The sequence below is a fragment of the Haliotis asinina genome, chromosome 8 (genome assembly GCF_037392515.1).
Source record: "Haliotis asinina isolate JCU_RB_2024 chromosome 8, JCU_Hal_asi_v2, whole genome shotgun sequence".
NCBI classification, from domain to species: Eukaryota; Metazoa; Mollusca; class Gastropoda; order Lepetellida; family Haliotidae; genus Haliotis; species Haliotis asinina.
Window position 1 is genome coordinate 17,889,608 of NC_090287.1, and position 15,310 is coordinate 17,904,917.

The following is a 15,310-nucleotide window of genomic DNA, read 5'->3' on the forward strand; positions in this document are numbered from 1 at the left end:
GGAACCGATGACATGTGTCAGCCAAGTCAGCGAGCCTGACCACCCGATTCCGTTACGACAAGCGGGATCGCCTTTTATGGCAAAATGGGTTGTTGAAGGCCTATTCTACCATATAGGTAGACCTATCGGACCTTCACGGGTCGCAGACTCTTAGAAAGAAATACAAGGTTCACCCTTGAACTTTCACCGCTTAGCATAATAACATCCGAGAGAAAACAACGGCATTAGCAAGATTGGTACGGTTAACGTTTACTGAATAAACATTGGTGAAAGGGAAGTCACCAATTTGTTTTTTAATCACGTTCTGTGTAGTGGAAACGAAATAAAGCATCTAAATTGAACGAAAGAATCGTGCATGCTAAAATCAAACATGGCCGTCGGCTAAAGTCGCGACGTGCACATAGATCTTAAACAGTTTAAATAGATTCCCCCCAAACACTGAAGTCAACACCTATGTATTTTTGGCGATACAAATAAACACCGGAACTATCGGGTCATGCAATATACCAGGTATATCACGCTCGTGACAATCTCTTCATTTCCGCTCATCCTGCCTTAAATGAGAAATTCACCTATGGTGATCCAGGTCTTGGCGGTGCCTTAGATTTGAGCCGAGTAATGAAGATCAAGTGATTTATTGACACAAACAACTGCGTGTCACTGTAACCCAACAGAAGGGATTGGTGTTCATGATGGTGATCACTGGTTGAACTGTCCCAAATCAGATAATGCCGTTTTTCATAACCTTTCTGAGTATGATACATAACACAAGTGACATGTAGTGTCACAGGTGTCAGTCGTAACACCGCCTCCACCAATGCTGTTTTAACCATGAATTTTACACGTTACATGCGAATTATTAACCCGCACTAAAGTCGAACTAAAATCTGATACATGTGGCAAGCGCGGGAGTGCAGTTGCACAGAACCGCTACACACCGCCTTGAAAGTTGATCAACCACAGGCACTCGTGTAACTGACTGAATGTGCCCTCAGTGATAAAAGTGCGGACCCTGCAACCGAAGGCCAAAACCTCGTCAGACTAGTTAACTTAAAGCTTAATCTCCGAAGTAATATAATTTGGATGTTAACAAATAGACCGACTTAATTTAAGTTGAAAAGGAGCTCCAGTGGCATGGGAGATTAAGAACCCATGGACATCTAGACTTGATTCATTTAGGACATAAGCTTTGCAGGGAGGGCTAGGCAGTAGGTTCGTAAATGTGGTTCGGGGACACTGAGACAGACTACAACCTAGTCGCGATACAAAACGCGTGATTTGAGATATCTGTGCATTTGTCATATTGAAGATATGACACGTCACTGCGAAGAGTTTTGCATCCCAGGTCTTATTTTGTGTGGAAAACAAGGATTTTGAAAAGGACTTGACTGGGTGTTGGGGGCTAGGTGCTGCATGAGACCAGGTGGAGCTTAAGTCGAAAGGTGTCTGAAAAAGAATGATGGACCATGCGCTCTGCCTGCACCCACTTCCTGATAAGCCACTTCCTGAGTGCCCCGACAATTACCCAGGGATGTTCAACACGACAACGGCCAGATAACCAGATAAGGTCGTCGCTGACGATGGACAAGCCATAAAGATAGCTTTCTTCAGGTTTGATCCTTCTGGTCAACACAAAGGTGTCCTCCTTTGGGAAATGAAGTATATCTGTCACCATCGTTCTCGTTGTACTTTCTGTTTCTTGGGGTTCATCGAAGTGGCGAAGGTCAAAGTCCAGCATCCCCCCTGGCTTCTAGAGCACATCAAACTGACACGCCATGATCTAGCTGAAACAATGGGCGGTGTTAAACTAAACTCACTTCTCAATTCACCGCTCCCTGCCAGGAGCGGCTCAAGTAGATTCAATATTTTGTCGTTAGGGCCGGCTACAATGAACAGGTGCGCGGATACACGATCATTGTATGGATAGCTGCTCATGCCATTAACCACGTGTTAGCATGGCTAGGATCTCGCCTTGCTGGGTCTGTCTAACGTAGTACCAAGGTAAAGTAAATATTAACCGAAATACAACTAAGGAAGGAATTCCCCCTTAAACGGAAACTTTTTGAGAAACGCGGAGTCGATATCGTGTGGGTTCTCGGAGGATTTCCTTCAATCTTCTAAATCCAAGAAAAGATCCGTGTTCATTTATATGTAAATAACTTTGATCACTACAGTCCACCACAAAAAAACTTACGGAAAAACTTCATCCCTTGTTCCATTGGTAATCTCAAACTCCACTTACCGACCCGTGACATAGTTACAGTTATCCTTAAAGGTTCGGGACTTGCCAAGAAATTTCATCGGAAGAATATTAAGAGAACAATATATTGTAATTACTCATAAGTAAAGTGTAACATTTGGCTGCTTTCACCATCGGCAACAGTGTGTTCCCTGTTCTTGCTGTTCTGTTTCTTCATGCATATGGTTTTCTGTTCGGACAAATCTCCACAAGATCGTATGATAGGAGGGACTTCAACTGTCCAGTAGTCTTACTTCATGTCGAGCAATATACCATCAACTCCAGCCATTGACGTGAAACGTTCGACACACAACGGCAATTATCATGCTACAAATATTTCACAGGATGCCTTGACTCTTGCTCATAAGCCTTTTCGTGTGGATACAACATTCACGTCCTCAGTAAAGTTTTCGGGTTTTATTGTAAACAATTTGACAAGTCTGTAACAAAAGCAGTCCCTGTTTTGAAAAGTACCATTTTTTTCTTTCAGGTGACCTGTTGTCTGCCTTGTCTTTGCGTGTGTTTGTAACCAGTGCCACATTTTGGCAAACTGTTGGAATTTTCCCCATTTCATTCATAAACAAATGCTCATTATATTGTATAGACCTATATGCAGTGGATTTTGCTTTTAGTAGATAGCTTATGACAGTAGTTTTTGTCGCGCATATTCACAGAAGTCTCAACCACAGACAAACGCAGTGAGGGTGCAGAGGGGTATTATTCCATACGGAATACCTACATAGTTACCTCCCCTGCTTCATTCGCCCACTACGCCAGAAGTGTTGCTATTGTAGAATAAAAGTTACGTCAGTAACGACGATAATTAACACAAATAAACCCCAACAGGTTCGTGATAAAACTAGACAATATGATATTCCTTTCTAATTTCTGCTTATTCCGTTGAACCGGAAGCTTTCAGGGGTAATGAAGGCGAAGAACGACCTTAACAACACGAGTGAAGCTTAAAATGTTGAATAAATCATATTTCACGTGAGTAATTATTAAATATGGGGTTGAAAATTTGAGTGTACCACCAAGTGAGGAAATGGGAGTGTACCTGTGACAGTGGCGATATTTTATTTTGACATGAAAACTATTTTTCGAACCGAAGCAAATGAAGTAAGTTGCTAACCTTTGCTGGCTTCGCTCGCATGTAGGATTTGCACTACAGTTTCATTGTGTCCCAACAGCCCATGGAGCATCCACAATACGTGGCGTTCAGTTTTGTCAAACGGGACCCTACTCTATACTTAATAAAGCATGTTCACTTACATACCAACTGTAATGGTTCACGCTTTGGTGTGAAAGGACATAGACTGAACTCAAATTTACAGACGAGGTAGCTGCGTACTGGTATTATTTTTTGCAAACTTCACAAGTTTATGCAAAACTTCGCTTGGTACAGCTATTATTACCAATAACAACATGTCTCACTAGAGCGGGGTGAAAAGCATAACATATCGGAGAATAACGCACGCATTACCTTAAGACAGGTGCGTACTCACTCCGGAGTCAAACAGAATACAATCAACAAACCATTCAGTGTCGTAAACTTCAAACCAATGCGCGAGTGTACTTGTTTTCCCAGTTGTAGTCCTCCATGACAGATTGGCGGGGTACTAAAGCTTGACAGGTCTTCAAGCCTAAGTTCTTGTCATTGTTCAAGCGTGTTACACATAGCACAGTCGCTTATCTTTGCCTTGCTCTGATGCTTCCTGACTTTGCACGGGAGTTTTATGGTGGCGATATGCACCGGGCATATTATTTCAATGGGGAAGCACATTTGGGGAGACCCATTAACGCAGCCTATAGTAATTCAGGCTTTTACAGGGGCGGTGGGGCAACCTAGTGGTTAGAGCGTTCGCTCGTCACGTCAAAGCTCCGAATTCGATTCCTCATATGGATACAATGTGTGAAACCCATTTCTGGTGTCCCCCGCCGTGATATTGCTGGAATATTACTAAAAGCAGCACAAGACTAAACTCACTCAAAAGCGAGAGACATCCTGTACTACAACGGTGACAAAGCGATGGAGATGAGGACTTCACTTCCACTCACTCACTCACTACAGTGGCCTTGAATCAATGAGGTGAAATAATGAGGGAATACAAGCTTCACTTCCACTCATTCACTCACTCGCTCACTACAATGGCCTTGAATCAATGAACTGAATTAATGAGGGAATACAAGTATCACTTTTCCAGAACTTGAAGAGTTGAACAGTGTCTGTGTTTTGGTATCAAAGTTTTGTCATTAGGATCTTTGCACATCGTCGATGCCCCCAATTACCCCCCCACCCCACTCAGTCTTCCCGCAAATAGGTGTAACATTGCTGATGCGGCGTTAAGCAATATTCACTCACTCCCCCACTCAGTCATTCTTTTACAACGGCAGTGTGTATATCCTGATTAAATCTCTGACTTAGGCTACCATGTGTTCTTCATTCCTTGTCGTGACAGGTGCAAATTGCACCTGTCTGGGACCGAGGTTAGTGACCATTAAATTACCATAACGACAGGTACACAAACCATGCAATGATTAATAGACGCATGTGTATATAATTTCACTTTGTACCTGAACATAAGGGATTGGACCTGTATTCTCGGTCATGGAAGATTTCACCTCTCACATGTTCTCTCAGCAATCGCTATTCAACTTTAACGTATCGTGTTTAGTTGCAGAGAAAGCTATAAATGAACTGTCGTGACTAGACTTCTGTCAGTCACTTGATTGTCTGGTTTGTTTACATGCCGTGGGTAGGAGTACTGCTACGAGGTGCCAGACACATAATTTAGTTAAGCAAACTGTGAGTAGCGGTTGAAACTGTTCGACAAGACTCGCTTACTCAAATGACAGAAATCATAAGCGTCGGCCTGCCATTAACCATTGATTTTTCTGCGCCAAACCAAACCGACCAACCAACTGTAAATAATCGAGTATGGGATACAATGACATGTGTTAACAAAGTCAGCAAGCTTCGAAATTCGTGTGTACAATTATACACAGACCGCCGCTCTGTGCCTGGGATGTTGTCGAGTGCGGCGTACAGCAAGAAACAAACAATAGTGTCGGGTCGTATATGTTTTGGCCTGGGATGTGTATCGCCATGAATACTGTTTATAAATACACAAGTAAGTATATATATTGCGAACAAAATTCTTTATTGTTAATGAGTGTGGCAGTTTGAATAGCAATTCAGATTGTGTTGGCTGCATTGCTCACACAATAACAAAGCTTTAGGCCATTATAACTTGGGACAACAACTGCAATGTCATTTCAAGCCGCATTTGGTAATATTCAAGCAATATCAAGCTCAGGAACAACAGAAATGGCATACACACATTGCACTAATATGAGGGAATCGAACCCCGTCCTAGATGTGACCAGCGAACATTTTAGCCTCAAGGTTTGGCCTTCTGTTTTGATGAGGAAAGTGGTGTTGCATTGTATTCGCCTTGCGTGTTTCATCATATCATTACAGCAACGATTTACAACTGTTTCCCTACTTTGAGCTGCCATTCGTTGTATCAAGATCAAAATAGAGCCATACGTCGGCTTTCCCCTTTGTTGAGATCAAAGAGACAGTCTTATTTACATACGTTCTCAGTCTGACGACCCATCTAGATGCTATCGCAATGGCTATTGTTAAAGGTTTATATCACGGCTTACCGGTAATACTGCACATTCTCAGACTCTCTGCAGCCTTTCATAACATTCCGACCAAAACTTTATAAAAAAACCACGAGTTCAAAAACCTAGAAATGTGTACGTCATTCGCCCTTACTGCATGCTAAAACACCCTAGCAGTGAAACATGAGTAGATATTACACATGGAATAAAAGCAACAAAGCCCTTTCTGTACAATGCCCAATAGCAGTCCACTGTCTATTGCATGGAGATAGGTACATGTTTGAGACAAGATGTGCTTATCTTGCCTCATTATCAACACATGCAAAGGCTAGTCAATTATTAACCTCAAACTCTTAGCTGGGTTGAGTTATCTACAGTCTGTAAGTGTGGGTTTAGTTTAACCCATCACTCAGCAATATTCCAGCTATACCCTGGTGGTCTGTAAATAATCAAGCCCTGACTGATCTATGCAGTTGAGATACTATGACAAGTCAAAGGCTATAACTGATCTTCAGTTACCAATGCTTGTAGTATAAGGCAACTAATATGTAGCCTGGCTTGATGTATATATCTATACTATAAGTGATTGAGAGAGTTAAGATTTATGCCCACTCAAACATATTCCAGCGGTATGGCCATGGTCTGTAAATATTCTTATTCAAGTGTGGATTAGGCAATCCAGTGATCAACAGCATGAGCATTGATCAATTCTTATACAATGACATATGTCAACGAGCCTGACCAACCCATACAATCTTGCTTCTCACAAGGAGGTTGCTGAAGATCAGTTCAATGCGAGTATGGTTTTACAAACTTTAGCAATATTCCAGCAGAAACACTGGACACCAATAAGGCTCCACACATTGTACCAGCGTGGGGAATTGAACCTGGGTTTTCAGCATGATGATACTTTCCTACAGCCCATTCAAGTCAGAGAATTTGGTTACTTGTCCTAATTCTGAAAGCAGTTTAATCATGTCCACTCATGTAAGCTTTGCTCAAAAAGTCCAAAAATAACACAGAAAATAAAATTGAAAGAGAACTTTCACCCTGTAGACTCCATGTATTTAGCTCTTTAAGTTCTATTTTGCTGCAGGAAAACATTTGTCATATACTCATTATATGTTTTAGTGATTTGTGGAAAAATCCACTTGGCTTCTATGTCTGCTTAACTAAGATAACATCTTTGGTGTTACAGTAGCCAACAGACAATCACTAGGCACACTGTTTACAATAAATACACTATAAAATCTGAATGAAAGCATGAGTATACTTTCAGACATCTCAACCAATAAATACTTTCACATTTTCTGGGGTAAAAAAAATACTCACAAAAAACTGTTAGAACTGTCCCCCATAAATCAACTTTTACTGTTACATAATGCCAGTCATCAGCATATTCCTCAAAGACTAAGCTGCTTACTAACTTATGATGATAATATTTCCAGGTCTGTTCCAGAAATACTAAACAGATAAACATCACCTTTTGACATGGAGCTACAATACTTTCAAGTGACTTAGCTTAAGACTACAATATTATCATAATAACTGCAAGCTGATCTCATCACAACATAACCTTCCATGAAGATCACTGTCGATAAAACTAGTTCCGGCAACACACAAACAACAAAGCCTTGTATCATACACTCCACAATTTATTTATGCAACAACGCATAAGCACCATGCTCAGTGACACAGAAACTCAGGAGGATCACCAGGGAGACGAGACGGGCTAGTGTTTGCTGAAAAAATATTTCCCCTTGGAAAAACCCTCACAAACACAGAAACACGAAGGAAAGAAAACATGGAAGATTGAGATGAGTGGCGGATACGAGTACAGACCATAACAGTTGGTTGTGAGAGGCGATGATCGTCTCTCCGTGAATTACAGGTGATGAAACGCATAGAGAATCGGCGGCTGCAGCACTGTGGGAGGCATCATGACAACTCCTCCACACTGATGCTGGTTAAGTCATCAGCTCCTCTCACAGAAGGTAAGGTAGCATACTTAGCATATCTTCATGGACATTGCATTCAGTTAGACACACCGATTCCAGATTGATATTTTACCATAATTAAAAAGCCATGAGTGGCGAAAGCTTCTATTTTGACTAGCTCCATCAACACACAGTACTTGTTCAGATAAAGGACATAAAATTCTGATGTTGGGCAATCAAAGTCGGTGATGTGTCTATGTTCATTTTATCATCTGGTAACCTCTTCACTCGCACATAATTTATTCGATATTGATACCTAAAAACAGATATTTCACATTCTCAAGAAATTCCGTGCCACATCAATACATGATTCAACTTCTAACATTAAGTTGTCTCTCAAAGAACAGTTATTGGCATCTTTGTTACAAATTGGCAAATACAAAATGATTACAAAAAGAAAATGACACAAAAACTTGTTCTGTCTCACATCATATGTAACATATCTCTTTGTTTTACAGTGAAAGACACCACCAAAACATGGCCAGATGAAAGACAAATCCTGAAGTCAATTCATTTCGTCACTTGACAGTGGAAATCTCTATCTCCATCTCTTGGTCACCACTGTAGTACAGAATGTCTCTCTTCAGTATATCATCATCTGGTTCTGAGATGTTTAAGATGATAGAATGGACAGATATACACTGGATACTGGGGAAGCTCTTAAACAGTACTATGCCAGCATAAAGACGGTCTCTTAGTACTTTTCAATCCAACCTGTCACGCAGCTGCAAGTGGTCCACATAACTAATGCAGGATTTTCAAAAAACAGAAAATATCTTTTTCATATTTCTAAATGCCACACTTACATCCCACTATAAAATACATCTCACAAAGATTGGGAAATGCTGCCAACACTAGCCCGTCCCTCCTGTTAATAGTGTATAAATTGCATAAACATAGACAATGTCTGCCGTGGAATAACACTCACTTTCTTATAATTGATGATGTCATAGACTTGTCAACTAGTGCATTATCAAATATATACATAGGAAACATGGTAAATACTTCAAAATGTTGTTTACTAGATAAATATACATGATAACACAGATTAATTTCACACCCATTTAGGTAATTCAAAGTCAACTTATACTTTGGTACAGTAAAATAAAGGAAGTTATGAAAGATGGACAAAGGACCAAAACAAAGTCAACTGACACCAAATTAAGCATCTTGCCATGACAGAATGAGGTCAGTAGGGTAGCGTAATGGTTAAAGCATTTGCTCATCACACCAAAGACACAGGTTTCACTCCCCACATGGTTACAATGTATCAACAACATATCTTTTCCTATTGTTGCTTTGACATTGCTATTGTATTGCCTTACCCACTCATGGCAAAGCGGTTTAGGGGCTACAGAGACAGCTTTTTAGAAAAAAGGATATACAACTTTTATAAAACATGAGGTATGAAAAAAAAAAATAGCAAAATCCTGTGATGTACTTTTTGCCCCTCTTAAAAATTAATCCAGCCACATCACAAGAAGTAGGACCCAATGTGAGAAGTGTGCTTCACACACTGTACCAATAAGAAGAATCAACCCCAAGTTTGCTGCATGATGAGCTAACACTTTACCCACTGAGTTCCCATATGTCCCCTTAGTGCTACAGAGGAAACACTCCTTGTCTCTGGCTCATTCTAAACTTGTGTACTATAATAACCTGCAGTATTCACAGACTTCCTGTCATCCTTCAAAGACCTCATAATCAAAAGTGGCTTCTTACACGGCTCTCAACTTCGTGTGGAAATTACATTCTTACATTTCTCATCTGTTCTCTAGCGTTGTGCAATAATTCCTGCCAAAAACCTGACGCATCTTAACTGATAACATGCTGCAACATGCTTGCTGGATTCACAAGCACTATTTCAGGCTCCTGTCGTGTACCAAGCCACTGTAGCTGCCAAGTTGTGACTTGAAAATCTATCAGCCCTGTGTCTATTCTGTGCATTGAATGACTGCCTGGGATTACATAAACCCAAAACTAATCAGGGTGTCTAAAGGAAGAATTAATCGCAAGCCTACGTCAATGATTCATCTTCCCCAAAACATTTGAAAAGGTTCAAGGATTAACTTACTTCAAGTTAAACAAGTTTACTGTATTTTATTATTAACATGCCATTCATTGTTCTACACATGGCATATTCTAGATGACCTTTCTTCTGAAGGCTGTCCGTGGTTCAAGTTGAACAAATATCATTCTGTTTTTACTGGCAATAAAAATATACAAATATGCCAGAATATTTTGAGGCACACAGTAAAACAATCAACAATATGATATTTTATTTCACAGTGGTATTTCCTATTTTTGCTGACTTTGTAAAACAAACAAGCCAACTTTTGTTTTAAACTAAATAATCCTTCACACAAGGAAACTAATTTGGAGAGAAGCATATTTTCCTAGGAAACTGGTTCAAAGGCATCTCTCTTTCCAAACAGATGAGACTTACTTAATTTCTTTTGTTCCTCCAGGCAACGTTCAGCCTCAGCTGCTCCTAAATAGATAATGTGGATAACAGTGTCTTTTAACAAAGTTAACAACTAGTCTTAATTTTGGCAAGATGTTTTTCAGGTCGTTGATGAATAATTTCCCATGAAGTTTACGGGCTTAAATTGACTTTTGAGCACTAACACCAAAACCAACACAAAACCTCTTTTATTGTTCAAAGGGAGCCTTACAAACATCAACCATCCATCAAAATCTATACATATTAGAAGAAAGGTCATTTATAGGGAGAGCCATAGAAAACTGTGGACGGGCCACCCAAAATATGACAGTATGGATGAGAAATTAATTACAAATTAATAAATATATATTGGGAAATGGTCATTAAATTGTAATTAATGATAAAGAACTTTTCAATTCTGATGATAGTTCAGGAACAAAACGTAGAAGTTACAGCACAGGTTTTCCATAAATGCACTAGGGGGTGGTAAGTACATTGTATTTTCAGTTCATGTGAGCCAACTGTCAATCCCTGTATCTACTAGTGGTCCCTAGAGTCTTTCATGATGCCAGTGATATTCTTGCAAACAGTTTAAGTGAATATCCTATTTGTCATTTGTCAAATGAACACAGTGAATCATGTATTTCTTCACCAAATTAATTTCAGTAACAGATGTAGTTTCAATTAGTGTTGTTAACAAAGACCACTGGTTAAACAGCAAGGCTGATGCTGTTTTCCACACGACTACACACAGATAAGATGACAGTCACCTGGTCTTTCTAATACAAGTGTCTTGTTAATGTCTTAAGGGATTAACAAAGGAGACAAATCATGATTAACAACAGTACAATTGTTCTTGATTGACAGCCAATCTGTCACACGGGCAGTAATACCTGTCAACCCAGAAAAAACAATCAGACATCAAGAAGCAGAAGCATGACTTACAAAATTCAGCCATTATCATTAACCTGGTGCCATATTACAAAACTCATGAGGAAATACAAGTTCATTTCAACTGTAAAATACATCTATAAAATTTTATAAATGTGAATCTCTTAAAACACAAAATACTGATAATTTTTAGCCAGATATGGAACAATCCACACAGACATGTAACGAAAGTATCAATTAGTAGTATTACGTTCACTTAATCTCCAGTTAATGCTAGGCCTGTATTCAAGAGGTTACACATCAGCTTGGTATGTCTCCCAGACACTGGTCTAAATAGAGTCTGGAAAAAGTGGGTAAGTCTTGACTCTGAAATGTACCTGACGTCTTTTCAATTTTATTACATTTTTTCTTGAAGATATATAATTCGAAGGATACTTATTATATTTCTGGGACAAAATGCCACTAAGATTAAACCAGAGATTCTGGGAAATACAGTTTCATTGTTTTTTTTACAACATACTCCAAGGATCCGTACTGTGTACTTTATCTAGGGCCTCCATCACAACTGCTCCCATAAGCACACTATCCAGCAAGAGGAATTTCTGGGAAAATACAACCCTGTGGGACATTACTCATACCTGTATGCCACACTGCACATTTAATGTCAGAACTTCTGTCAATTTCATCAAAGCCAGATCTTGTATATTTCAACCTTCTGTATGTTTTCACAGTAAACATCATAATAAATGCACTTACATGTTTATTTTAGATGGAGTAAGCTGATTCATCTGTCAGATGAGGCTGTGAGAGTTATTTACTCAATAACTCTTATCAATGAAACAGTTTTTAAATATGTGGCATAACCATGTAGAGCCACAGAAAACAGAAAAACTGTCATTCTTCATGAGAACATTTCCACCAACAGAACAGCTAATGAGATGCTGTCATGAAATATAGTTTTTGGAACCTGTATTTTTAATGGAAAGGCATATATTTTCAGAAAATGAATTAACTATTGCTCAAATAGTCATTTAGAGAGATGTATGATTTTCAAAAAGGCTTCATACTAAGTATTTACATATATGTGAAAGAGTTACAGACTTAACACTCACAGCCTTCTAATATCTAATCTAAACAAAAACTGTCAACAATGAAATAGTGTTAAGAGTGAGTGAGAGAATGAAACACTGGAATCAAGCTTCATGCTGTATACCTCTAAAGGGAACTCATCCCTGGCAATGTGTGACAATCAAAATGCCTTTACTGCTTTTGGCTCAGAGAAATTTCTTCCACTTTCACTCTCAAGAAAGTTTTCCAAGACTTGTATCTTTTCATTTATAATTCAACAAAATGACTCATGTTGTTGATCCATTTGCAAAGATGATAGCACATTTATTTCCTGGTGACTTCTCCATTTCAAACTTTAAACAATTACGCCCAAACTAGTGTAATATTACACAGATTAGAGCCCCTACGCTATTTATAGGTGACATCACATGACGTGCACATGTAGCCATGGAAGTCAACCATCACTCAACCCTGCAAGATTTACACCCAAGCTACATCATTCATAGCTGAGTGGGTGTGTCGCAGACTAGTGATTATTGTTTGGATAGCTGCCTCTAAAACATATTTATTTTTATTCGTACACTGTAGAATAATTTTAGATACATGAGAAAATGTTGACTTCCTTTGCGAAGGTGTTAGTTTAATATGGTGGTATTTACTTTATTGTCGCGACACATGTTAACGGAATGTTATACCTGCGGACAATATAAGCAACGCTGCTGCTGTGCGAAATGTGCATGTGCCTGTCCCAGATGAATTCATTCTGAGAGCAAACATAAATTAGACATACAGAATATTCACAGGTGTTCATCATGTCTGTCAGAGAGGTGAGCTACAAAGTGCTATTGCGTCCGACGTTCACAAAGACAGAGCTTCCTTTCCAGCCTAATCCCCTCTTCAGGTTGAAAAAGTAAATGTTTTATTTAATCAGAATGACAATCAAACTTGTCTCCACTTTCTCCAGGTTTATGAACAGGTATGAAGCTGTTACTGATACAAAATGTGGGCAATTACGACATTAACTGTTAGCATAAAAAATTATATCAGTTTCATTTACAAAGGTGTATTCGGATGCCCTGACTAGTGGTATTGCCTCGGCATCCAAGACACATACATACCATGTATATCAGCATTGTGAGGCACAGACTTATTCAACACAGGACAATTTTAGGAAATTTGAATCGAAGAAATGTGTAGGCACACATGCTCCGCAGTATATAAGTGGACATATTTACTTATTATGACAAATCTATGACTTCTTCAGCATCTACACTACAGCTCTTCATGATCATCCGTCGGTGGCAATGGCGGAAAACGAAGAGGCTGTCGAACAATAAGTTCTGTGACAATAAGGACCAAGATGGCCCCTAACAGAAACCCCGCAAACATGAGTGTCCCCCACAACAGATCTCCATGGTAACCCTCCTGAGTCATGGTCAGTCCAACTCCTCCGGCCGAACTGGGTGGGCAAGCGGTATGACCGACTTCTTTTCAACATCTCGAGACAGAGCCTTCCTCATGTCTGAAATAATAAAAACAAGAATTTCAAGAATCTGTTTCACACCTTCATGGTATTCAAAATGTTGAGACATGTCTAGTTTCTTGTGTTCATAATACAAATATCAGACTGGATTCATGTAGGTAAAATGTGTAAAGTGATGATAAGACACTAAAAAATAAAAACATATTTTCATAACCACCCTACCTCAATAAAAACTACCCATGAAGATCCATGTTAGAACTGGTCTCAAGTAACCCCTGCTTACTGTAAGAGGTGAATAATGACATAGGGTGGTCAGACTTGCTAGCATAAGTCGTCAAATCCCAAAGTGTAGATTGAGGCTCATTGCAATTGATCACTGGATTTTCTGGTCCAGACTCGATTATTTACAGACCGCCGCCATATACCTGGAATATTGCTGAGTGTGGTGTTAAACGCCAATCAACACAAAAAATCCCCTAAAATCAATACCAAACTTTCACCCTTACATCAATAAATAATCTCTGCGGATAAGAATATTTTTGTGTATTCCGGTCTCTATAAACATGACACAATGCAGAATAGTCATCACATCATTCCAGCTTCATTCATTAACTGAGACAAATACATGTATACAGTTACATGAAACAGTCTGTATCAAATATGACATGTCTCCTGCCACAAACTTTGGAGTGAGTTTAGTTTTATGCCGCACTTAGTGATATTCCAGCTTTAAAGTGACGGTGTCTAAACAATCAGCTTTACAGTGACGGTGTCTAAACAATCAGCTTTACAGTGACGGTGTCTAAACAATCAGCTTTACAGTGACGGTGTCTAAACAATCAGCTTTACAGTGACGGCGTCTAAACAATCACTTCTGGACCAGACATTCCAGTGATCAACAGCATGATCATCAATCTATGTAACTGGGATGCGATGACACAAAGTCAGAGAGTCTGAGACCATCCCATTAATCGCCTCTTATGACAAGCAAGAGTTACTGAAAATCAAATCTAACCCAGATCTTCACTGGTTCACACACTTCGGAAACAAATGAATGAATTTATATTGGTTAAATTGCTTCATTTCTTGAATGTCACATCCAGTAAGGTACCTGCACAATAACACCCCTACCCAAAACAATATCTACTCCACCATTCCTCCTACCCCTTCTCCTAAAGGTGATGCCTGAAATAAGCTTCACCCAAACTGTTTCCAAGTGATGAATGAAAGTTTTAAGTACTAAGCTACACAACCACCCCTTAATACAAAGCAGGAATCAAGTTATAGAAATACTAACACTCACTTGCAGCCCCAGTCATCTACATAATTATGCCTTCTAAAACATAACCGTTTGCATTCCCTTTTCACCTTCTACATTAGAACAAGTCAACTGCTCTTAAAGCAACATTCATGGACATGTAAGGGAAAAGCTATTACCTAATTTCCAATGGAAGTTGACAATAAAAAGGCTTTTACCATAATCCTATAAAAGGAACACCTAAACAGTCATAATTCCTAGTACCAGAGTAAAGCATCATTTTACCCAAATACAGAGCTTA

General features: G+C 39.3%; 1 protein-coding gene across 1 annotated transcript in view; it reads right to left on the minus strand.

Annotated features, from left to right (window-relative positions):
* Positions 1-7,513: 7,513 nt before the first annotated feature.
* Positions 7,514-15,310, minus strand: part of LOC137293632 (N-alpha-acetyltransferase 20-like) — a 29,158-nt gene continuing 21,361 nt past the window's right edge. Inside the window, exon 6 of the mRNA XM_067824293.1 lies at positions 7,514-13,790. Coding sequence (XP_067680394.1) covers positions 13,705-13,790 — 86 coding nt within the window. The 3' untranslated portion in view covers positions 7,514-13,704. The remainder of the gene's footprint in view (positions 13,791-15,310) is intronic.